The sequence below is a fragment of the Protopterus annectens genome, chromosome 6.part0, assembly GCF_019279795.1.
Source record: "Protopterus annectens isolate FY-2018-M chromosome 6.part0, PAN1.0, whole genome shotgun sequence".
NCBI lineage: Eukaryota > Metazoa > Chordata > Ceratodontiformes > Protopteridae > Protopterus > Protopterus annectens.
In genome coordinates this window covers 594,911,449-594,938,399 of record NC_056737.1, presented here as the reverse complement: position 1 = coordinate 594,938,399, position 26,951 = coordinate 594,911,449, and the positions used below count along the sequence as shown (strand labels likewise).

The 26,951-nt window shown below is 41.6% G+C and overlaps 2 protein-coding genes across 3 annotated transcripts in view; one reads left to right on the top strand and one right to left on the bottom strand.

Annotated features, from left to right (window-relative positions):
* Positions 1-20,548, top strand: part of FANCM (FA complementation group M) — a 2,552,324-nt gene extending 2,531,776 nt beyond the window's left edge. For both annotated transcript variants that reach the window (XM_044074265.1, XM_044074264.1), the window contains exon 23: positions 20,134-20,548. In XM_044074265.1, coding sequence (XP_043930200.1) covers positions 20,134-20,272 — 139 coding nt within the window. In that variant the 3' untranslated portion in view covers positions 20,273-20,548. The remainder of the gene's footprint in view (positions 1-20,133) is intronic.
* The window catches only part of TPP1 (tripeptidyl peptidase 1), a 1,081,063-nt gene continuing 1,074,496 nt past the window's right edge, over positions 20,385-26,951 (bottom strand). The window contains exon 13 of the mRNA XM_044074266.1: positions 20,385-20,855. Within this exon, the coding sequence (XP_043930201.1) occupies positions 20,715-20,855 (141 nt within the window). The 3' untranslated portion in view covers positions 20,385-20,714. The remainder of the gene's footprint in view (positions 20,856-26,951) is intronic.

Genomic DNA, 26,951 nt, shown 5'->3' with positions numbered 1-26,951 from the left:
ATACCCCTGTCGCACTGACGTCAGGGAAGAAGCGACGACAACCGATGCCAGACCTAGACTTTGGAATTCGGCCGACCGAGGACCCGCCTGATGGCAGGAGAACCCATCTGTTATGACTGCAGCTGTATTAGCACTCGAACATCTACATTTATGGTAGGTACAAAACTGTACTTTCTTGGTACCAAGAAAGGAGAAGACCTGGAGACCAATACTGGACCTATCTATTCTAAACACATATCTGGATATACCAAAATTCAAAATGTTGACTCTACAGCAACTTCTGCCCATGCTGGGCAAGAAGGCTTGGCTTGTGGCTTTAGACCTGAAAGAGGCATACCTGCATGTCCCAGTCAGACAAACATGCAGAAGATACCTCAGATTCAAAGCTGGCTCAATGCACTACCAATTCTCTGCACTGCCCTTTGGCTTATCTACTGCGCCCAGGGTCTTCACAAAGTGCCTGGCACCAGTAATTGCATTCTGCAGACAAAGAGGAATACAGATATATCCTTACTTGGATGACTGCCTCATTCAGGCAGAGAACAGACATTCTACTACAGCATCTGGCGTTTGTAAAGAGATTTCTAACAGGCCTAGGGTACACAGTCAATGAAAAGAAATCAAAACTAGTACCCTCTCAAGAGATTATATTCCTGGGTGCAAGCTTAAATACAACTGCCCAGATGGCTTATCTCACACCAGACAAACAAAGGCAACTGACTACCTATTTCAGCCTGTTGGCAACAAAGGCCCAGTTATCTGCAAGAAAAATTCTGCAGGCTTTGGGCTTCATGGCATCCTGCATTCTACTAATTCCATATGCGAGACTGCATATGAGGAAACTTCAATGGTACCTAAAAAGTGTTTGGACTCAACATTGCCACAGCCTGAAAACAATAATTACCCTCATTCCCTGCCTGCAACAGGAGTTTCGATGGTGGGCGAAGGCTTGTCACGAGAACAAGGGACAGCCATTCACTTTACCTCCAGCCAGACAGACATTAACAACGGATGCATCAGATTATGCCTGGGGGGCCCACATGGCAGGTAGATGTATTCAAGGCACATGGTCCGCAAACCAAATGCATCTACATATCAATCAAAAAGAGATGCTAGCTGTTCAGAATGCCCTGACAGCCTTCAAGGACCTACTTCATCCGGGACAACTACTGATAAAGACAGACAACACCACGGTCATGTGGTATATAAACAAGCAGGGAGGCACTCATTCTTACCCCCTTTGCAGACTAGCCATGGCTTTGTGGGACACAGCATTGACTTACCAAGTACATCTGCAGGCACAATTCCTGCCAGGAAAAATAAATACTCTGGCAGACGAACTAAGCAGAAACCTCATGGATCCCCACGAGTGGAAATTGGATCCACAAGTCTTCAGCATGATAACAAGGAAATGGGGATGCCAGGATATAGATCCAACTAAAAAGATTCTGCACAAGGACTTATCACAGACAAGCATGGAAAGTGGACGCCCTATCTTTCAGCTGGAAAAACTTAGCAGTATATGCCTTTCCTCCACTGCCTCTCCTCCCCAAGGTACTCCTAAAGGTCAGACAAGAGAAGCCAAAGAAGATACTGATTGCCCCAGACTGGCCCCGTCAGTACTGGTATCCAATCCTAAGGAACTTGTCTCAATGCCCGGCTTGGACCTTGCCTCAAATACCTCATCTGCTGTCCCAACAAAACAATCAGATCCTGCACAGCCAACTAAAGACCTTAAATCTGGCAGCATGGCGGATAATGTAGTCATACAAAATGCACCTCTCACTAAAGCTGTCATGGATGTCATTTTGGAGGCCAGACGGCCTAGTACCAGAAAATCTTATGCTGGAAAATGGAAGAGAATCTGTGCTTGGAACCAGGCACAAGGAATGGACACAGCTGTATCAAATATTCCTCAGATTTTGCAATACTTAACTGAGATGCTGGACAAAGGCCTATCCTTTTAATCAGTTAAAATTCATGCCTCTGCCATTTCGGCTTATTACAATACAGAGCCACCAATCTTTTCGCATCCTCTGTTAAGGCAGTACATCAGAGGAGCCAAAAACTTAAGGCCTCCAAGGAGATCACCAATACCTGCATGGGACCTCAATTATGTCTTGGAAAAACTCACCCTGCCTCCTTTTGAGCCAGCTGCTACAGCTGATATAAAGTTTTTATCTTGGAAAACAGCTCTGCTCCTAGCAATAACCTCTGCAAGACGAGTCTCAGAGCTACAAGCACTCATGGCGGTGGAACCTTTTTTATCATTTTTTATCCAGACAGGGTTTCTCTTGAGGACAAACCCAACATTTATGCCTAAGGTAGTGTCCAGTGTGGCCCTTAACCAAACTATTCATCTGCCTACTTTTTATCCAAACCCACAGAATAAGGGGGAGAGAATTCTGCATTCTTTGGACATACACAGCTACGCTTCTGCTTGAACAGAACCAAAGATTTCAGAAAGATAGAGCAACTACTAGTGGCATATGCTGCAGGATCACAAAGCAGACTATTTCAAAGTGGATAGGCCACTGCATTCGTTTCTGCTATTCACAACATGGCAAGCCAGTGCCTAAGGGCATTAGGCCACAAGATTTAACCAGAGCAGCAGCCACTTTAGCAGCCGTCTTCAGGGGAGTACCAACCAAAGACATTTTAGAGGCTGCTACCTGGAGTTCAGTGCACAACTTTACAAAGCACTATCATTTACCACTCTACTCTAAATCCAGGGCAGGCTTTGCCACTGCAGTTCTGCAGGGCCTCATAGCCGCTCCTAATGCTATTTAGCTCCAGCCTCCCAACCATAGCTTTGGGATTCAACACAAGTGTAATGACTGCAACAGTGAAACACGAAGAACATAGTACAGTTATGTACACTTACCCATAAATGTAGATGTTCGAGTGTATTCACTGTTGCAGTCCAGGTTACCCACCCACCATCCCCCATATCTTTGTTGGAACTTATCTGCACTTCTCTAATCTATACAACCTATGTGGTGTATTTGCTTGTAGATGAAGGTATAATATATTTTGGTGCATGCATGTTATATTGGCATATTTTTAGCCTACCCTTTTTGGGGCACCTGACGTCTGGGGCAAGAAAAACTGAAGAAAATGGCATCCGCTGCATCTTTTATACCCCTGGCGCATTGACGTCAGGGAAGAGGCGACAGCAACCGACGCCGGCCCTAGACTTTGGAATTCAGGCCGACTGAGGGTAGCCTACCAGCAGGATAACCCAAGTGTAATGACTGCAACAGTGAATACACGTGAACATCTTCATTTTATGGTAAGTGTACACAACTGTACTTTTCATGCTTACTTAGAAGGCATCTTGGGATATTGTCTGGGCCCACTTATGCAGTGCTGTTGTCCTTAGAGAGAGTATTAAGGACCCGATATGTAGTGAAATTTGATGGTATTTCCTGAGTGAAATTTGACAGGTAGACAGGGTAAAGTTGGAGCTGGATTTATCTGCCAGTAGGTTTGCTATATTTTCTGGCTCAGTAGAGGTGACTGTATTAACAATGAGCTATGCACACAATTGTGTATTGCCTTTGAGGTTGTGGACATAGCTGAACAATGCCTCATGGTTGTTCTTGCCCTGGGAGGCCAAGTTTACCTCAGTTTTGGCTTTGGTAGACATCATTTGTCCTCTGAGTTTTGTTTAGTTTGATGAGTTCTGCACCTCCTATTTTATGTCATGATTTTCTTTTTTCTGTTGTACAGCCTATTGATGATGTGATTACACAAGGGTGGATTGTTTTTTGAGTTAGCACTGTACTTCTCCCTGTGGGTACATCTGCCTCTTTGAAGCTATTAACATGCTTATATAGAGTTTCTGTGAATAGTTCCACATAGGCAACAATGTTCTCAGTGTTTATATGGGCTTGCAATTTTTCCAGGTTGTCATTTAATATTAGGAAGTTAGCCTTAGAATATTTTCTTTGAGCCAGAAGATACAGCAAACCTACTCCCCCTTAGAGCGCAATATTAGAAGGAAAGGGGTTAGGATGCTGTTGCTATGCAGATAAATGGCTGACAAATAGAAATCGGGTGTGTGCTGTGGCAAAGTTATCTAGTGTCCATTCAAGGAGAAATTTCTAGATCAAGCATCTGATACATCAAGCGAATCTCACTAAAGTCATCCACTCCTTGTTTTTTCCTTCCTTTGATTATTGTAATATGCACTGAAATAATTTGTTTGATCAAAGCTGAACTGGGCTAGGCTACCAGACATAACTCCGAGGTGAGATACCAGATGATTAGAGGCTTCTGAGCTTCCCAAAAAACACTATTTGTCTGTTTTTTGTTTGATTACAGTATTTACTACACTTTTTATTATACCCTGTCATTTTAACACTGTTATCTAAACTGCACTGTTGTACTGTATTTGTCTGCCTTACTGTGCCTGTTAAATCATATTTTGTTGATGTTTTCACTGTTTGCAAAGCTTTTTCTGCTATTTTCATTGTTTGCAAAGTAATTGTTGCTACTTTTCAGTGTTTGCAAAGCATCTGTTCTGTTTTCCCACCAAGCAGTGTTTTAAGTAGCCACCTGTGGCGTGTCTTTGGGATATGCGATGGCAGGGAGGACATCCAGACTCTGCACAGAAGGCACCCAAGTCGGGAATTGAACCGGAGAACCTCTTGCTGTGAGGCTGCAATGCTAACCGCTGCACCACCGCTACAGGTGGACTGGACACTCAAAATTGGCCCCAGGTGTGTGTGTGTGTGTGTGCATGTGCCTTCTGTGGAAGGTTGGGCGCCAGGCTGACAACCCTGGTAAAGGGTGATTGCTCTAGGGTTTGGAGTAAGCACCCTCATTGGTTCTTTTGATTTTTTTTTTTTTTTAATATTTTAGTTCCTGGTATTAAAGGCCTACATTTGAGCAAGTTTCTGCTTGTTTGCACATTACACAGTTGTGCGCCATAGCTGGACAGATAATTTTGACAATGTTTTCCCTTAGATACAGCTATTGTACATTAGTGTAGTCTTCATCTTCAATACATTTCCATTCTAAGAAATATTGCTCGTGAGCTGTGACCTATTAAACTACCACCCAAAAAATCAGAAAATACCCATCAACAGAGCAAATCCTTGATCAGTCCTGAAAGCACTCCCTTTATGACAACAGTTCTTCAGACCTAGCATTATGGACAGTTGGACTACCCCTGTTTCTCCTGCCAGCCTGATCAACTTGGGCCTCCTGAGGCAGTGTAGCAATTGCTTCATATACACTGACAACCCTCTACTAATAACTCACTCTAGTACAGAGTGTGAGAGATGTATCTACACCAAGAATCTTGAATCCATGCTCTCTCGCACTCGAAACAGTAGCACACAAGAGGTGGTCAACTCATCCACCACTACTCATACACACAGTATGCTTCCAACACATAAATCTGCATACATGGAGGTTCTCTCAAAAAAACTTACTGAACCACCAGAGACCTCCAGAACACAAGACTGCTATAAATAACACCGTTCGCACAGCACTCAAGACACACAGCAACACCAGTGTCTTGCCTACCAAGCCCTTAAGGCATAACACTCAAAAAAGACAATTTTTTTGTCATTGGAGACTCCATAGTGAGACACATGGATGTCCCACTCACCAGGTTAGATAAGGAGAGAGTTACATCCAGTTGCCTGTCTGGTGCCAAGATTCGTCATATCATGCATGAACTCAGATCTCTCGGCAACAAGTACCATTATGACTCCGTCATAGTTCATGTTGGAGTGAATGACCTGAGATGTACCTCACTGGACTATATGAAGCGGGACATGGTTGAGCTCTCTGAGTATGTGTCCCAGGTGCCCCTAACCTTGAGCAGCATATTACCCTCACCTAGAATGATGCCACAGCATAAACAAAAAAAATGATGGATTTCAATAATTGGCTTAGTTTTTGGTGTCATTCAAAGTGGATCCGGTTTCGGTCAGCCTGGGATGACATGGTTGACAAACCTCGCTGCTTTGCCAGAGACAGTTTGCATCTGGCACTACAAAGCTTTTGGCTGCTGGCAAAGGCTCTTGCCTCCCCCAGACGTGAAAATTGCCAATTATAACAAAATAAAGGTTATGCTGTTAACGCTAGGAGCCTAAATCAAAAACTGCACACCCTGGAAGCACTTCTGTCACTAGAGGCTGTAGATGTCTGTGCAGTCACAGAAACCTGGTTCAAGGCTTCAGAGAGTATCCTGGCCTTGCATCCCTTCCACACCTTCAGACTGCAAGATGAACATGTGAGAACCAAAGGAGGTGGTGTTTCTTAGAGATACATTTACCTCTGGACTAGTTAGACTGGACAACTCCATGGAGTTACTCCAAGTGCAGATTACTGTGGGTACGACCCCCATTTAAGTCATAGCTAGGTATAGATTCCCCCTCCATGAATCATGATGTGTATGAGGCCTGCTAGACCAAACTAGAGTCAGTCCAAATACTGCCAAACATGCTGGTCATGGGGGATTTTAATTATCCCACCATCAACTGGGAAACCTACTGCAACCCTAATTCACATGCGCAAAAAGTTCCTTGACTTTAACTCAAATGCCCTGGAGCATATTGTTCAAACCCCAACAAGAGGAACAAACATACTAGATCTGGTCCTCACTAACATGACAAACAGATGAACCATCACAGCTGTCGGACCCTCATTAGTTAAATCTGACCACAAATGAGTTGCCCTCAAACGGGCACCAACATCAGAACTCACAAAGGCCAAAGTCAGACTAAAAACCTCACCAAGGCAAAACTATACTCTCCTAGGGGAAGGTATAAATGCGTTCCAAGGCCCCACCCCCAGCTGAAAGTGGCAACTACAACAAAGCTTATACTGAAGCCATGTACAATCACTTGTATAAGTGTATAGAGACTGCTATTCTAGAGAGAATCAAAGCCAGAGCCCCAAGTAAAAACAAGCCACCCTGGTGGATATCCAGCATCAACAAACTTTACAACAAATGCAAACAGTTGCTGTGTAAGAAATGTAAGGTGAGGCCCCAAGAATGGAAAAGCACCCTCCTCAGCCTCAACAGGCAAATAAGAGAACTTGTCAAATTCTCTAAGGATAACATTGAGAAAAACCTAGTAATCACATCTAAGGATAACCATAAGGCATTTTACAGCTACAAATTCAGCCTAAAAGGTAGTACTCAAGCATGTGCCGAGCTAGTGACCAATGGTATCACACACACTGATCCCACAGAGATAGCAGACCTGCTAGTGGACAGATTTGGCAAAAATTTCACTCCCCTATCCCCTCCAAACTTATCACAAACATTGCCCTCACCCCCCACCCTACATTTCCAAAGAGCAGGTCATTAAAGCCTTGTCTAAGACAAAAAAAAGAACACAGCCTCTATGGGACCAGATGGCATCCCAGGCTGTCTTATAAAAAAAAAAAAAAAAAATTAAAACATGATCTAGCATCATCCCTAAGTACCCTATTCAATCATAGCTTATCCACAGGCTTTGATCCTGCAGAATGGAGAACAGCAACAGTTATACCCCTCCACAAGGGTGGCTTAGCAAGAGACCCTGGAATTATAGACCCGTAAGTCTGACTAGCCTTATCTGTAAGGCCATGAAGCATATCATCATAAATAAAATAATAAATATACAGGCGACCTCCAAACCCTGGATCCAACCCAATTTGGCTTCATCAAGGGCAGATCCTTCCTGTCAAACCTGGTGGATTTCTTTGAAAATGTGGCCAGGACCATTGACGAGGGCAAATCTGTGTACACAGCATACCTCAATTTGGCAAAGGCCTTTGACATAATCCCACACTCTGGCATTACCAATAAACTTAGCAAATTAAATGTGTTCCCCTTTGTTCTAAGATGGGTTGCCAAGTGGCTCACAAACCGATCACACGCTATCAAAGTGGGTGACTCCACATCAACCAGCAGCGTGCTACAAGGGACAATGCTGGGTTCCCCTACTGTTTGCTATGTACTTCTCAGAAGTTCAGGCCAAAACTAAGGGGCTGTGGCTGATCAAGTTTGTGGATGGCTGCAAACTGGGTACAATTACTGAATCCCCAATAATGCCATATTTCAGGATGTCATATTTCAGGAAGGTCTTACACAGACCAACAAGTGGTCTCGTAGTCATGGTCTTAAACTGAATGCAAAGAAATGCATCATCATTCCCTTCAGCAAAAACAGTGTCCTTTACACTATCCAATTAACAACAATACTACCAATGAAGTGGTAAGGGATTTGGGATCACAAGTAGACTGCAACCTTAACTTTGACCACCATGTGCCTACTGTAGTAAAGAAGGCCTTCTACATAGCACACTTGATTAGCAAAGGCATCGCTTCTAGAGCAAAGGAGGTTTTAACTCTATATACTAGTCACTAATAAGGCCCATAATTGAGTATAATGCCCCTTTTGACACGTACTGTACAATGTACCCTGCAGCAAATGGAGAGACCTCAGTGGTTTCTAATAAAGAAGATTAAGGGACTCCAGTATGTGCCTTACACAGACAGACTAAAGTCCCTGTCACTGTACTCTGTATCATACAGACTTCTTAGGAGAGACTTATGCCTGGGTTACAGAACAATCTCAGACCCAAACCTAATGAATCTACTGCACATGTGTAAATCAAACTGGATTGGAGCTACCCATTCCAGGAACCTAAATATGGCTTGCAACTTGAATAAGATGTGCTGGAGGGAAAGATTGGGATGAAATGGGTAGGCTTGAAATGACCTCCAGGTCGATAGCCTGGTAACCTCCTATGATCCTATTGCAACTTACTGTGTTACAAATCCATTATGCCTGTGCTGTGATGCACAATCAAATAGGATGCCAACATAAAGTGTTGGTCTGTTTTTCTCTGCAAGGCCTAGGTCCTTGTTTCTTGATGATGCTTACTGTTCCATACTGTCCCCCAAGGCTGCTGGTAGCTCCTCAGGCATGGATTTGAAATAGCTGGTGTTCATTAATTTGCTTACCATGCCTCTTTCCTGTTTGTCACTCATCCAGTCAGGATAAAACAGACGAGCATTCGTGGGTTCTGTTCAGGCAGCTTTATTATTTAGAAACATCAGGATTGAGGCTTAATAACTTTAACTTAGATAAACTTATAAACAGACTAGCTGTCACACTCATAGACGCTCACTCTCTAGCTGCACTCTCAAAATGCCACTGAAGCTATCACATGCTTGCTATTTATATACACATGCTGTCCTTGAAATGTTTCTTAAAGGTAAAACACACACACACAGTATTCTACATCTTCCCTCATTGAGAATTAAGTCATGCTTTATTGACAAAATGATTGACATGCAATTAATACAAATAATTCTTTGACATGTAATTATACAGAACTAAATACATATAGACGATTATGTCCAGGTTGGTGTGTATTTCACAGAAGGTCTGAAAATATGACCAAATTATTTGACATAAAAGCTAGAATTATGTCTAGCAACTGGGACTGTCTCTACAGAATGTTCAACTTTGGGGACATCAGGAATGGAAGTAGAAGTTATGACATGTTCTGCAACAGGAACATTGTCTGGATTGCTCTGAGATCTACAGTCTGTATCATAGGAATGCAATATCAATTCTGATACAGGAGGAAGGTTTCTGCGGTGCCTCCTGTACTCCACACCTTCAGCTTTTACGAAGTAGAATCTCGGCTCAGTACATATACTTGTTATTTGACCAAAACCTTTTGCCATTTTTATCCTCTCTCTCTCCTCCTTTCAGTGGACAAAGAGATCTGTTTGATTTATCATAGCTGTAGTTCTGGAAAGAATGTTTTCTGTATAGTTGGGCTCTGATTGTTCTTTTCTTTGCTTTAGGCCTCAGCAAAGTGGAACTGATAGGTGATCTGGTTTGCCTAGATAGAGGTCTCTGAGCAGGCGAGCCAAGCATATCGTCACAAGGTATATTTCTGAGATTGAGTAAATTCAAAAAGACATCAGTATTATCATGCTTTGGCTTCTCTAATAATTGCTTTCCACTCTACTCCATGTTTAGCTAGTCCATTTGACTGTGGATATTCTGGACTACTAGTAACATGTTCAAAGTCCCATTCTTTTGCAAATTTTTGAAACTGCTGACTGGTAAATTGGGTACCATTGTCAGATATAACTTTGTGTGGACTACCATGGACTGACAAATGATGTTTCAACTTGGTGATAACAGCAGTGGACTTTAGATTAGGTAGTAAATCAATCTCAAACCAGTTTGAATAAAAGTCTACCAACACTAATTAATGCTGATTGTTCCACTCAAATATATCGGTGGCTACTGTTGACTAAGGTAGTTCAGGAACTTGACTTAGCTGAAGTGGTTCTTTTTGCAAATGTGGTTTAGTACTATTGCATACTGAACAAGAAGAAACTATTTTATCAATGTCAATTGCTAGAGAAGGCCAAAATACTAGTCCTCCCGCCCTTCTTTTGGTAGATTTGTAACCTGGATATACTCCAGTTGTAAGGAAGCAGGAACAACAATTTTAGGACCGTCGAAAATAATGCCATCTTCCATCAACATCTCATCTCTGCAAGGAAAATAAGTATACACTTCAGGTGGTACACTAGATTGCTTTCATGGCCATCCATCATTAATGTAGTGGTTGAGCTTTTGCAAAATTGGATCAGTCTTTGTATGATCTCTCAGCACATCAAGTCTCGTGGTAGAAAAATTATGCACTTCCATGACATCAAAGTCAAAATTCTCTGCATGTAGCTGTTCTGTTGTATTTCTGAGTGATCTGGATAAGGTATCAGCCAAATAAAGAAGTCTGCCTTTTGTATAGACCATTTTGAAGTTGTACTTTTGCAATTTGAGCATCATTCTTTGGAATCTCACTGGAGCTGAATGCATAGGCTTCTTTAAAATAGAGATTAGAAGTTGGTGATCAGTTTCAATCTGAATAGCTCAACCATAAATATAATCATGAAACTTTGAACATCCAAATACTATTGCCAAAAGGTCTTTCTCGATTTGAGCATATTGTATTTCAGTTCGGGTAGCAGATCTAGATGCATAGGCTACTGCTCTGCCTTCTTGAAGAGTAATTGCTCCAAGACCAAATTTTGAAGCATCACAGGAAAGAGGTACTGGCTTATTGATATAGTAACCTAAAGTAGGTGGGGTGGCAGTTTTCTGCTTAAGGTCTTCAAATGCTCTCTGGTGCTGTTCCAACCAAGACCATGTAAAATGTTTGCACATTAGCTCTCTCAAAGGTGCTGTCAACTCACTGAAGTCTGGTATAAACTTGCCTAGGTAGTTGACCATACCAAGAAAACATGAACATTATCTGGTGCTGGCATCTCAAGAATGGCTGCTTGCTTGGACGGGTCTGGTTGCAAGCCATTGCTAGTAAATAAATTACCTACATATGTAACATCTGATGGTCTGAATTTGCACTTCAGAGGTTGAGCTTTAAGTTCACTTCACGTGTTCTGTCTAGAACTCTTCCAAGGTTTTTGTCATGCTCTGCTTCACCATTGCCTCCAACCAATAAATCATCTACTATTATGGCACAAGGATAACCCGACAAAATTTGCTCCATTGCACGCTGAAAGACTTCACTTGCAGAATTTATTACAAATGGCATCCGAAGGAATCTATATCTTCCAAATGGAGTACTGAAAGTAGTCAGTAGTGAAGATTTGTGATCAGGCATCATTTGCCAAAATGAACTTTTTGCATCTAAGAAAAAAGTGGCATTCGGTAACAGGGCTGTGACTTCCTCAACTGTGCGCATAGGATGATGTGGTCTCTCTAATGTTTTGCATAAATCTCTTGGGTCAGTACATATTCTGATTTCATCTAATACTTTTTTGTGGCCTGCTACCATGGACAACCCCCATTCAGTTGGTTTTGTGACTGGACAAATTGCACCTTGCTGCACCATTTTATCCAACTGAGCTTTGACCTTATTATGCATAGCTATCGGAACTTTTCTTGCCAGTCTGACCTCTGGGTCTAACTTCATAGAATACACAACTGGAACTTTGCCTAACTTATCGAAAACATCCGCATACTCTGAGAAAATAGCTCCAATAAAATTGGAACTAGGAGATGTGCTTGTATGATGAACTTCTTTGGTAACGGAAAGCAAATTAATTTTCAAACGGTCTCTGAGACCCAGTAATGACTGCACAGGTCTTCGGACTACATAGAATAGGAAGCTGTAGCAGTTCCTAGCCAGATAACATTAAAGCACTACTGAGCCTTTGGTTTGAATTTCTTCACCTCCATACGCATCAAGTTTTGCACAACTGGCCACATTAAGTTGTTCACCAGCTTTCACCTTAGCAAAAGTGTCTGCTGGTATATAACATTACACTTTGAACTAGTGTCTACTTTGAGCTTGGTGGTTTTACCATTGATCTAGACAGTACAAAACACTTCATTCTTCATTCTTTGGCAGCAAATTTACTGCATCAGCCCTTTCACCAATCACTGATACACCATCTATGTAGAAAGTAGAATTGCAGCCCTCTCTGAGATCAACTTGCTTTTTTAAATAAAATAGCTTTAGAACTGTGAGGTTTACTTGATTTGCAAAACTTTTGAAAATGGTTCCATTAAGCATTTTTCTATTTTAGACACATGGTTGGCACCACAATTGCGACAGTTAACAATAAAGCTTGATTTGGGTTTTGCTGGCTCACCCTTGTACTGCACTGAGCATGTCCTTTTCTTAGAACTTGCTGGAAAACTACAAGTTTTACCTGCCACACCCTCAGGGGATACAGCTGCCATGTGCTTAGGCCTATTTCTACTAGCCACATGTTGCATGCTGTCTGCATTTGTTCTGGAGCCTGCTGAAACCATGCCGTTATCACTTGCAAGCATACTTGTGTACCTCTTTGTAACCTCATGGATTTGACAAATCTCAATAGCTTTGCTTAGCGTTAAATCGCTGTCACAAAGCAAAATCTTTCTCATTGCAGCACTAGTAATACCACACACCAGCCTGTCCTTTATTAACTCATCTTTTAAGTCACCAAACCTACACATTTTAGCTCTGTTTCTCAGGTCAGTAATATAAGCTGTGAAAGTTTCTCCTTGCTTTTGATCTTTTGTGTAAAACAAATGCCTCTCTAATGTAACATTTGTCTGAGGGTTAAACATTTCCCTGAATTTGCATTTTAAACACTCAGGGGTGTTCGCTTGATTCAGCCTGTACAACAATATGACTTTCACCTTCTTCCTCGTATACTGCTGGTACATACACAAATGAACACTCTCTTTCAGTTTACTATCAAAATCTCGATCACCCATCATTGAATGTTCATATTGGTGACTCCTTTAAGCGAAAGCCGCAATGCCAATTTCTCATAATTGCGAAAAAACACCGAACTTCGACATTTCACAAAACAAGTGCTTAGTGTGAAAAGGGGGCAAGATTTTGCATTTCAGAATATCGGTGTTCGACATTATCAACAGTCGCAGTTCGGAATTCACGTTAGTGGTGTAGACGAGGGGTGATCGACATTTTGATGGCAAGCCCTCTCTTTCAATGGCCTCTGACCCAGCTAGGATTAGTAGAATGAATGCCCTGGTGTGTGCATCTTTGTCAGAATAAGATGCTTGTATAAAAATATTGTACTCCAGTTCTCTGCAATATTCTGATCAAATACAAGTGGTAATGGATTTTGAAATCCATCTGCCATGCCGACAAATTACAGTTAAACACAATGCAACCCAAGTCCATTTTTACTGTACGAACTTGCACATATACTTAAAATTTATGTCAGTATTTATAACTATGCCCAACAGTACAACAAGCCTCTGAGCTAAAACAGAATGGCATTAAATATACTGATCCCAAGGATATTGCCAATATCCTGGCAGATCAATTCAGTGCCAACTTCACCCCCCCCCTCTCACCCCCTAAATGGCCCATCTCAATACCTCAAGATTGCCAAATTCCAGTAATAACGGCCACACAGGTAAAAAAAAACACTCTCCAAAGCTAAGAATACAGCATCCATGGGACCAAATGACATCCCGGGCTGTGTACTACATGAACTACAATATGAGCTGGCACCTCACCTAAGTGTCATGTTTAATCATAGCCTCACCTCAGGTTTCGTGCCCACTGAGTGGCGCAGAGCTACAGTTATCCCACTCCACAAGGGGGGATCCACCTTGGATCCTGGAAACTACCGTCCCATCAGTCTGACAAGCCTTATCTGCAAGGCCATGGAGCGTATTATCATGGAACTTAGAAACAAAGACATTGGCAACCTTCAAACACTGGACCCCACCCAGTTTGGGTTAGTGAAGGGCTGATCTTGTCTCCTGAACCTGGTTGACTTCTTCAAATCAGTCTCCAGAGCCATGGACCACACAGCCTATCTAGACCTTGCCAAGGCCTTTGACACCATCCCCCACTCTGGAATCATAGATAAACTTACTAAGCTGGGCATTAATCTCTACGTCACCCAATGGGTTGCTAACTGGCTTACTGATAGAACCCACACTGTAAAAGTAGCCGGCTCCAAATCCAGCTCCAGACAAGTGGAGTACCTCAGGGTTCAGTCCTGGGACCGCTCTTGTTTGGCATCTACTTCTCTGAGGTACAGGCCAACACTAAGGGACTCTGGCTAACAAAGTTCGCAGATGACTGCAAACTGGGAGCCATTACTGAATCCCCAAATGATGTGGATACTCTACAAAAGGGCCTTACAGAAACAGATACTTGGTGCCAGAGCCATAGGCTCAAGCTCAATGCCAATAAATGTATAGTTATCCCCTTTGGGAAAAAACATGTATCGGTGAATTACCATATAGGTGGCAGTACACTAAACACCGAAAGTGTGATAAGAGACTTAGGGACACAGGTAGACAGTGGTCTCACCTTCGATAACCACATCGCCACAACAGTCAGGAAATCCTTCTATGTGGCACACCTCATCACTAAGGGCTTTTCATCCAGAAAAAAGGAGGTCATTGTCCCACTGTACTCATCCCTCATTAGACCCATTATAGAATACAACACCCCATTTGGTATGTACCTCTCAAGACATCTGCAACAACTGGAAAGGCCACAGAAACACCTCACTAAAGGAATCACAGGCCTAAAGCAGATGCCCTACGCTGACCACCTTAAAAAACTCCAGCTATACTCTGTCGCATATCGTCTACTCGGAGGCGATCTCTGCTTAACATACAAGGCCATGTCAAACCCAGAGCTGTTGGACATGCTACACTTAAAGAAATCCCAATCCCTCAGAGCCACACGCTCCAGGGATCTAAACCTTGTCATCACAATAAACAAAACATGCTGGAGGGATAGGTTCCTGACCCAGGGACTCCCCAGACTCTGGAATAGATTGCCCATACATGTCAAGCAGAGTGCCTCTTTGGCCCTCTTCAAAAGGAACCTTGACGATTGGATAGGAGAAAGGAAATTCACCCCGGGGATCACATCAGTCGCCCTGTTAGACAGGGGTCCAGGGAAGTAAATAGTGTGGGAAGAAATAGCCAGGGAATTGTTATGGGTAGGCTTGTATAGGCCCTAGGGCTGATAGCCTAATACCAACCTATGAATAACTGATCTTTGCGAAATAAGTCTATTGGGCACAAGAATATTCTTGAAATTACTGTACTGCAAGAAATAACCTCTTAACACTGTAAGAAACATTCTAAAATAACTGCACTGTGCAAATAAACTGGGCAGAAGAGGCTCACAGTAAAAACTTTTTGAATTAATTGCATTTTACGAATAAACAGTACACAACACACTGAAACTTTCCCAAAATTGCTGTATGTTGCTAAATGACTCTTTACAGTGCAAGAAATTTTGTAATGGCCGCACCTTGTGAATAGACACACCCAGCACAAGAAACTTTTTGAAATGGCTGTATTTTTACTGCACTGAATGAAGTAGTTGCACTTTGTACACAAACTCTTCAACATAAATGCACAGTAATAAGCACACACTGTAAGCACTTTCATAAACTTTGAGATACTTCACATGACTCTAGTTATGCCCTGTATAGCTCCAATCAATGCAGAACAGTAGTTTATACCAAAACACAGCAGCTTGCCAAAAAACTTGCAGTCACCTTGCTTTATTTATACTTAATGTGCCTTTATTATATTTGGTTTGTTCGTTTAATTATTTTCATGCCCATTATACTTTTCTTGTACTCGTTTTACTTTAAACATGCTTGTTTTTCAATCCCAAAGTGATTCCAAACCCTTTATATGCTTTTCTGGTAATCATTTTATCAAGTATCTCAATTTTACACATTTCACTTAATAAACTTTTTGTGCCTCTTGCTTGATTAATAATGCAGTTTGTGCCCTTATAATACTCCATTTTATCTTTTTTATAGGTGGATTGGACACTCTCTAAATTGGCCCTAGGTGTGGATGTGTGTGTGCCTTCTGTGGAAGGTTGGGTGCCGGGCTGGTAACTCAACACTGTAAAACTCCACTGCCAATCATGAGCGGACAGGTGATCCGCTGTGGCGACCCCTAACCGGGAAAAAGCCGAAAGAAGAAGATGATGATAAAATAAATTGTTCATGCAAGTTCGTTTCTGGCCCCTTTTTTTTGGGCTTGGTTCACTTAGTTTACCTTCCCTGTTAACTCTATACCTCGTAGCTCTGAAAAGCAGTCGCTGGAATCCTGGTTCTGACACCATGTTGCTCATCCAGTCAGGATAAAACAGAAGAGCATTTGTGGGTTCTGTTCAAGTAGCTTTGCTATGTACAAACACATCAGGATCAAGGCTTAAACTTATAAACAAACTGGCTATCACACTCGTACATGCTCACTCTCTGGCTACACTCAAAAAATGGCACTGAAGCTAGCATATGTTTGCTATTTATATGCACGTGCTAGCCTTGAAATGTTTCTTAAAGGTACAACATTCACACACTTTGACACTTATTTCTCTTGTGTACCCCTGACTGGACTTTAAACCAGTTCCCACTACTAAAGGTTCTTAAACTTTACTTTGTGTGTGCTCCACCTGTTGTATCATCTTTTGAAGATTTATTGACTAGTCATGTTGAGATATTATCTATATTGCAGTTGTTGCACCCAAATCCTTTGCTTCACTTCTCAATTGGTCCGTTACCTCAGTTTCCACTCTGTTGCCTTTTTACATCACTAAACTGTTTGCTTCTTAGTAAGTTCCACTTTTGTGTTGTTGATCTAGGAATTGCTTCTCAGCTGGAAACTAGATAACTTTACTACAACCAACACCTGATTTCTGTTGGTCAGACAGTTATCATCTGCATAGCAACAGCATCCTCCCCCCTTCCTTCTAATAATGTCCTCTCAGGGGAGCATGAACACCATTCAGAGAAATGGACCCAAGACTGAACCTCATGGTATTCCACAGTCCAAACAGGCAAGAATTAGAGGAATTCAAACCAAAGACCCACCACAGATGGGGGAGTATCATGATCGCTCAGCAGTGCTCATTCCCAGGGATGTGAGTTAGTGCAAACTCTAAGATGCTAGCCAGTCCTCAACTCATCTGCTGGAGCTACAAATTCAGAGGGATATGTGTTGTCTGGGTCTACTCAACTTTTTGTCACTTAAAAATGTTCCCCCTTTACAATGGTTAGCAGAGCAAGGGTAAGTAACATGGACACCTTCTCCAGCCCATGGCACAGAAGATTCTTTTATACATTTCTGCCTTTCCAGTTGAATATACACCTCCATTGTGAAATCCTGGGCTGAGAAAAAAAAAATCTTGATGACCAAAAAGAGTGTGGTTTCAGGTACTTGGGACCTTGGCAGTCTAGCCAAGGACTTACCCCAAGACAGTGGTGAGAGCTAACTCCACTTTGTCTTACTGCTGATACACACTCTCCCCGATCCCACAATATGTTCCATTTAGGGTTCCAGAGTTGATTGAGGCTATTATGATGTCTTCCTTGGTACAAGCCATGCTTTCCAAGTAAAAAAAGATTTCTGTGTGTGGGAAGATGGTGCTCGATACCACATCAGTCAGCTTGCAAATGATCCTGACATATTCCATGTGCGAGTATGTCTCAGCTATTTGGTAATTTTTACCATGTGCAGGTCATGAATTTCCTTAAAGGAGTGCTGCATCCTTTTCCTCCTTGGAAGAACACCCTTCCTCCATGACACACACGTTTGGTAGACAGCCTTGCTGCTAAGTCATTATTGTTGAAGTTCATTTTGGCCATCATCTCTACGTGTCATCCTTTCTTTCTGCCTGGGCACAAACAAAGGGAGAGCACTTCACAACTTAGATGTCACACTGGCAACTTGAGTGTCACTTAAAATAAGAGCATAAGTTCAGAAAGATAGGTCAGCTGTTCCTCTCTTCTCTTCTGTTGTGGAAAAGGCTCTTAGTTGCCAAAATAGACACCTCCCAAATTAATTGCAGCTGCATTACCTTTAACTCTCAAGTGGACAATCACACAGTGCTGAAGGGTGTATTTAAGAGACTGCCTTTAATTGATTCAAAAATATCTTTGCTGCAGAAACTTGGTGCAGCCCTAGGAAACAGTGTGTTCACCATATTGCTCACTGCTGTAGTAGCCTTAGCTGTATGGGTTATATCCTAGCAGGAATCTAACAGCTGGCCAGCTTCCAAAGCTTCAGGGCACCTTCTACACACCTAAACTGTTAGGTAGCTCTAGCTGAACTGTGGAAAAAAGATCAGACTGGGTTGAGCTCCAAATCCTTCAGAACATTTATGCCATCTACAAGAGAGAAGTTCTGTCCTGACGGGACATAGCTAGGAGTAAAAAAAAATACATACATACACACACCATGACAAAACAAAATACTCAAATAACTAAGTGAGATGGAGGGAGGGAGCAGCTACTGCAGCAGTGATAATTTTAACACCTGCTGTTACAGCAAATTTATGTATGCAACTGTACTATGTTCATCATATTGATCATTACTGCAGTAGCCTTAGCTGTATAGTTAGATTACCTTAGCTTACAACATTTGGAACAAGGAAGGGTCCAGGTGCCCCTTGAGAATTGATTGAGCAAAGCCTGATCTAGACTTAGCATTACAAGTCTGATTACTTTTCTATGTAAAGGGATTAGAGAGGACTAAGTTGTTGCTTCTAGAATGCCTCTAGCATCCAACCCTTCCGTAAAATAAGCCTTGATCCTGCCTGGAATACTTTTGTTGTGGTAAGAGCAACAAAAGGTTACAAGTTTGAGACAATTATTTGGAAATAGTCTGTTTAGACACAGGGTGTTCTTCCTTCTTACCTTCACAAGAAATGAACAACTGATCCAACGATTTTGTTCTATCATGATAGTATTCAAGCAGGCTGTGGACTTGCAAGGTATGAAATATCCTTTCACCCTCATTTTTTGGTTCAGGAAAAAAAACAAGGAGATGGATAGTTTGGCTTAAAGTAAACACTATTGCCACTTTAGGCATAAAAGGAGGATTAGTTCACAAAGAAACATTGTCTCTGGAAAATGACATACACCCATACCTCTCATTACGAGGAACTTACCTCATTTGGGGGTCTTAAAAATTTCTTGTTCCTCGAAGTTCCACATTGAAAGACTCTGTCACACATTCAGTGTTAGGAATGTTTTAAGTGAAATCCATTGCAAATAGAAATGAATCATATTAATTCATTAAAAGATCTTTATAAATGAAACCAGCATATTTTAACCATCCTATGACCTTCCTAGTTGAAGTTGTTAGTAAGCCATTAGTATGTGTTCCACATTTTGCCCATTTGTTCCACATTATGAGGGCTAGTGTTCCTCATTTTGGGCATGGAAGGTTGAGAGCTATGCTAGTTAATAATTATGTAACAGATTCTTAATTTAGGTGTTTTAGTACAGCTTAATATATAAAATCACTTTGGTGATGCACCCCTTTCCACACAGGGAGCAACAACAGCCATGTTAGGATTAGGAACATAACCTCCTTAATATGATTAAGTCTAAAGCAGTAACTGTGTGTTACTTTTTTTTGCCTGGGTCTCCCTTCTAAATGTTTGCTTATTAAGCTGATTGCCAAACTGCAGTAAGTAATAATCTGTGACTGGGGGACTATGAAAACAAATTAAGCTGAAAGTGATGCATGCTGAAAAAATATTTTGGAGCATGTATTTTTTTATGCAGATTCAAAACATTGACTATCTCTCTATTGTTTTTCAGCTCAGTGGATAAAATATCATCTTGTGCACAAGTATCTTCTCATAAGGCAGAAGAAATTTATCGTTATATTCACTATGCCTTTGACTCTCAGATGTTACCAGCAAGGTGCATCCCTGGAAACAAAAAATACATTTTGTAGGTATGGCTTTTTTTTTAGAAGCAAGAACAATAACCCATCTGTTGTTTTGGGGAAAAAGGCATACCAAGAGATCATAACAGCAGAAAGCACAAACATGCTTCAAACAACTGGACAGCCTGCAACAGTGCACTTTATTTTCTGTTATTTGTACATTGTAAATATATGTAAATAAACATTTCCAGAGAAAACTCGGAATGCAGCATACTTTGTTTTAATGACTACAACATGAATGATCAAGTATTCTCATTAAAAATTCAATTAAATATTTTTATCACACTGTTGTTAGCGATTAATTCATAAAAGTGTATTTTGTTAGTATAAATCCCACAACAGCCAAAATAGAACATACTTCTCATCAAGAAATTATCTATGTATTCAGAAAATAAAATGCAAATAATGACGCAAGGCCCATGATGTAATTAGCCTCTGCAGAATGTTATAACTATTTGTTCATTAGCGCTTTTTGTAGTTCTGGGTAGTTTGGTGTACCCCATCCAGTCACTGGATCCCATGCCGTTGAAGCACAGAAGCCTTGCCCTTCTACTTTATCATCAATGCAGCTTACGTGGCATCCAACAGTTACCTGAAAAGGACCAAACATTAATGTTTGTGGTAAAATAGCAATAGTATGTATATCAATAATTTATATAATTGTGGAGATATCTAGGGAGTAAAATTGAAAGGCCATTCAATGAGGGTGTTTTTCTTGCTTGATTTTATGTATCCATCTGCCTTTACCAATTGGTTAGGATTTGAGCACACTAATATGTTCTTCTGAAATTAATATCAAGGTTTTGTTAACTACACAATTCGAACAGCCAGTTCTACAGTTAAAAGCTAGTCTTTTGAATCATTCAAAATGGAAGGCTGTTAACTGCAGTGGTAAATTACCTAACGTAGCTTTTTATTTTCAGCACAATTCAGTATAAGCCTTGCTGTCAGTTAATATATGTCTGAGTCGCATAAAAAACAGCTTCACACTTACTGGCTGTATGGAAAGTTTTCTTGAAGGCATACAAAACTACATTTGCTTAGACAATGGGCTTTTACTGTACATCAGTACCCTGATTGGAAAACATGCGTTCAACAGCAAGGTATTAATGTGCAAGTAATGCCTACTAAAAAAAACAAGTCTGCCGCTTCATGGCAGCATATCAAGCTGCTGTGAAGCTCGGACTGAGAAAACGTAACGGCCAACATTATTTTATGCTCACTAAGCAGTGCTTTTGCTGTTTAGCGAGTGTAAAATATAAAAAAAAGAAGACAACAATAAGTGTGTGTGTTTGTCTGTATTTGAGTGTATGTGTACATATCAGTAAGAGCGAGCAACTTGTTATTTTACACTCGCTAAGCATCGTTTTTGCTGTTTAGTGACTGTAAAATTTAAAAAAAAAGTAAAATAAAATGTGTATGTGAGTGAGAGATCAAGCAAAACAGAAAAATGTGTTTGTTTCTGTCTGCATGTGTGCACGAAAACAGAGAGAGAGTGTGAGTAAAAGAGAAAACGAGTGATGTGTGAGTGAATGCACGTATGTAAGCAGAGGAGACTGCATATGAGAGATTGAGAGAGAGTGAGAAAGTGGATGAAAACTGATCTTGTGTGAGTGTATGTGTATGAAAACAGGCGAGACTGTGTGTGTGTATGGGAGAGAGAATGGGGCTGTATGTAAAATTGCTGTTTCACTTGCTTATTATTTTTTAAGCACTATATTGTTTTTTATATATGTTTGTTGTAAACTGCTTCCTCCAACACCATTAACATACACTACAACAAGTTTGAAACAGTAGGCGGAGGAACTATTTTACATAAAAAATATATATAAGAAAAAAATATTATTATAGTACTTAAAAAAAAAAAAAAAAAAAGACAATTTTACAGAGAGCCCAGTCTCTAAGCACAGTAATTCCCTCCAAGGTGTGTGTTAATGTGTAATTAATGCCCTTCCAGGGGTGTAGAGGTCCTTCGCCTGTGGCATTGGACCGCATAACACCTCTGGGCAGGCATTAATTACACATTAGCACACACCCAGTCGGGCATTATTCCTTGCTTAATGTTACTCCTATTGGTCACATCCCCCTGAGTGATGGACACAAAGACCCCCTGAAATTTTTTAAGGAGGAAACCTCCCACCACAATCATCTTCTACTATCATCACCCTTTTAAATGTAGACAACGTGGGCTTTGTCATAAGTCTGTAAAGAAATTTTTGTCGAAGCTGCATACTAGGATATGGAGGCAAGAATCTATAGCTGTCCTTTAGTAGAAACGCAACAGGCAGATGTCCAAATTTAACTGAAAAAGGAAAACACACAGTGTACACAACCTGCAAAAATATTACACTGCACTCTAACAGTACTGTATTATTTTTATGCAGAGGTATCTCATTCCTACCTTCCTCTGCTTGGCTGCACCAGCACTTCAACCACTAGTCCAGCTTTGTTTGAATTGTAGTCAGGGCTCCATTCCTCTATGACACAGAGCTGGGCCTTGAACAAGTTGTATGTTGACCTTTATTCAGCAAACCTTTGACATTATTGAAGTGATTATTCATCTGTATTCCTTCAAGCCTTAGGTACACCTATTTTACATATACGAATACCTGCTATGTTACTAGCCAGCATTACTGTCAAGAACCCACCTGAGAAATAAGTATTACCTTCATAGTACACATGCACCTCCCTTGATTCCACAATACAAAGAAAAAAATAGATGTTCTTCGTGTTTCACTGTTGCAGTCATTACATTTGGGTAATCTGCTGGCAGGTTGCCCTCAGTCGGCCTGAATTCCAAAGTCTTGGGTCCTGCGTCGGTTGCTGTCTCTTCTTCCATGACATCAGGGGTATAAAACAAGCAGCCGACGCCATTTTCTTCAGTCTTTCTTGCTGCGCAGTGCCCGAAGCAGAAGCAGTTCGCAAGTGCCGGTCGGCCAACTCCTGAAATTTTCAAATTCGAGTTTCAGAACCGAAGTCTTTACTAAAGCTAAGTACCCCATTGGGGAAACTTTTTTCTTGCTCCATACCAATGTCATAAAAAGTTAATAATTGCATTACTTGTGGGAAGCAAATACCTCATAAGGATTTCCATTTGTACTGTATTCCTTGCCTAGGCCCTGATCATAACGTGCCTAGCTGTCGGTTTTGTGCTAGATTTAACCAACACACTATTAAGCGTCGGTATATCTTTGCCTCAAAATATTTTGGAAACCGATTTTAACTATCCTGAAATGTCGTCGGATAGCAATCCGACTACCGGAGTACACAAACAAAAAGCAAAGAAAAGGACAGAGACAGACCGTCGTGGTCCAAAACTGACAACAAAGCTTCTCCTACTCAGTGAGACACTTTTGCAGCCCCTGACAGCCGCTACTTTCGAGTCGCAGGCCCCTACCGAGACCCATGTGGAGTCCGGCACGCAGCGAGATTCTCAAAGTATTGTACCCGCGGATGTCTCTCCTTCGGATGGGTCCGGAGCCGCTGAGCAGGCACCTGCTTCTGAGGGTGTCTTCAGGCCACAACATTTTTATATAAACCGACGCCAGCTTCAAAATCAAAGACAAAAGCAACTTCTAAAGCTAAAAAAATGAAGCATGGGCCACGTGCACAGGCCTCTATGCCCAAAAAACAGATGATCAAAATGGCTGAAGACCTAATTACCTTGATCAGGGGTTCCCAACCCCCTCCTGATAATAGGCCTAGGCAAGACACTGATTATGAATCTTCAGATCAGGTTTCTATTTCTTCTGATTCCTCTTCTGATCAGGAATTATCTATACCACCCTATGAGGATTTTGATGCAGAGGAATCTATCCCATCTGCATCTCCTCCTGAAGATTATTCCTTTGGAGAAACCTTGCATACTTTGAGGGAGCATTTTCAATGGGAGAGTCAAGATTTCTCAGAATCAAAAAAGAGGCTCAGGGATTTTCTTCTCCTCCCCCAACATAGGCCTTTAGCCATACCTCCTGTTTTAGACATTGTGGATGATGTGTTTTCGGAGTCAAGCTTGACTCCAGACTCCTTACCTCCGGCTCCTAGCAAGCCAGACAGATATTACAGAGTTCCTGAGTCACACAAATTTTTATTTAGAAACCCTGCTGCTGACCCTGAAACTATTTCACAGGGTCCAAAAGGTGTTAAGGCCTCAACAGCAAAAAATCCTACCCCCTTTGACAGAGATTCAAGGGCACTGGATAGATGAGGAAAGAAGGTTTATGTATCAACAACATGTTATGGGACTACTAAAACAGAAAATGATGCTGATTTCTGAATGTGCAGAAAATAAAGAATTGCAGGAATTATTGCATGCAGCAGAACAAGTTGGAAAGCATACTTTGCAATGTGGTTTTGATTCCTTAGAGGCCTCCTGCAGGGTCGCAGTTACTGGATCTGTGATTAGGAGGCATGCCTGGCTAAAAGAGCAAAATTTGCCTGATCATGTTAAAGCTAAATTGCTGGATGCATGATACTCTGTTTGGTATTAAGGCAGAAGAGGTTTTAAAGAAAATGGAAAACAAAGCTAAGTCTATGCAAACTGTAAAATACTTCTTACAAGTGCAGCCACCAAGATTCAGTAGATACTGGCCTACAAAAAAATTGGTCCTTTCCTGTGTCCAACAGAGCTCAACGGGGCAAATCCAGGTGCCGTAAAGGTTCTAGATACCAGTCACAGGATTCTTACAGATCAAAGCAATGGGGTGCTTCTACCTCCAAATCTGGAGGAAATAAAGCGCAACCCTACAGTAAACCGTCTCAATGACTTCCCCCTGCCATCACCAAGCACTTATCTTGTGGCAGCACCCTTGGGGGAAAATTAGCACTTTATACTCAAAATTGGCAGTTAATAATCCAGGACACGTGGGTGTTAAACATAGTATCTCAGGGATACAGATTCCACTTCCACACTCTGCCAATTGCAAACAGTTGGCCAGATCTGCCTAAAAATCAATGGGCAGAGGCACAGAAACAGGTTACGTCCCTCATGGATATGGGGGCTATTCAGCCAGTACCAGAACAGGAAAAAGGACAAGGTTTTTATTCAAGACTGTTCTTGGTACCCAGAAAAGACCAGGCCTGGCATCCAATACTGGATTTATCAATTTTGAACACATACCTGGACATTCCAAAATTCAAAATGCTAACTTTGCAGCAGCTTCTGCCCATGCTGGGCAAGAACGCTTGGCTGGTGACTTTAGACCTAAAAGAGGCATACCTGCATATCCCAATAAGGGAATCGTGCAGAAGATACCTCCGTTTCAAGGCTGGCTTTATGCATTACCAATTCTCTGCACTGCCCTTTGGCTTATCTACTGTGCCCAGGGTCTTTACAAAGTGCCTGGCACCAGTAATTGCATTTTGCAGACAAAGAAGTATACAAATATATCCTTACTTGGACGGCTGTCTCATTCAAGCAGAGAACAAGGACATTCTTCTTCAGAATCTGGCGTTTGTGAAAAGGCTTCTAACATGCCTAGGGTACACAATAAATGAAAAGAAATCACAACTGGTACCTTCTCAAAAGATAACATTCCTGGGTGCAAGCTTGAATACAACTGCCCAGATGGCTTTCCTCACACCAGACAAACAAAGGCAACTGACTACTTACTTCAAACTGATGGCAACAAAAACCCAGTTATCTGCAAGACAAACTCTGCAGGCTTTGGGGTTCATGGTATCCTGCATTCTACTGATTCCATATGCAAGACTGCATATGAGGAAACTACAGTGGTACCTAAAAAGTTTATGGAGTCAACATTGTCACAGTCTGGAAACAATGATTCCTCTCATTCCCTGCCTACAACAGGAGTTTCTATAGTGGGCAAAGGCATGTCACCAAAACATGGGATGGGCTTTCACTCTACCCCCTGCCAGCCAAACCTTAACAGCACACGATTATGCATGGGGGGCCCACCTGGCAGGAAGATGCATTCAGGGCATATGGACCCCAAAACAAATGCATCTGCATATCAACCAAAAAGAGATGTTAGCTGTTCAAAATGGCCTGACAGCCTTCAAGGACTCACTTCATCCAGGACAACTACTGATAAAGATGGACAACACCACGGTTATGTGGTATATAAACAAGCAGGGAGGTACACACTCATACCCCCTTTGCAGACTAGCCATGGCACTGCGGGACACAGCCTTGACTTACCAAGTACATCTTCAAGCTCAATTCCTGCCAGGAAAGGAAAATACTCTGGCAGACGATTTAAGCAGAAACCTTATGATGCCTCACAAGTGGAAACTAGATCCACAAGTCTTCAGCATGATAACAAAGAAATGGGTGAGCCCGGACATAGACCTATTTGCCTCTCCTCGGAATTATCAACTGGAAAAATTCTGCAAAAGGACTTATCACAGGCAAGCATGGAAAGTGGACGTCCTAACCTTCAGCTGGAAAAACCTATCAGTTTACGCCTTTCCTCCTCTGCCTCTTCTTCCCAGGGTCCTAGTAAAGGTCAGACAATAGAAAATCTTAAGCTGATAAATGGAAGAGATTCTGTGCTTGGAACCAAGCACAAGGAACTGACACAGCAGAGCCAAATATTCCTCAGATTTTGCAATACTTGACTGAGACGCTTGACAAAGGCTTATTTTTTTCATCAATAAAAATCCATGCCTCTGCCATCTCGGCTCATTACAACACAGAGCCACCAATCTTTTCTCATCCTTTACTAAA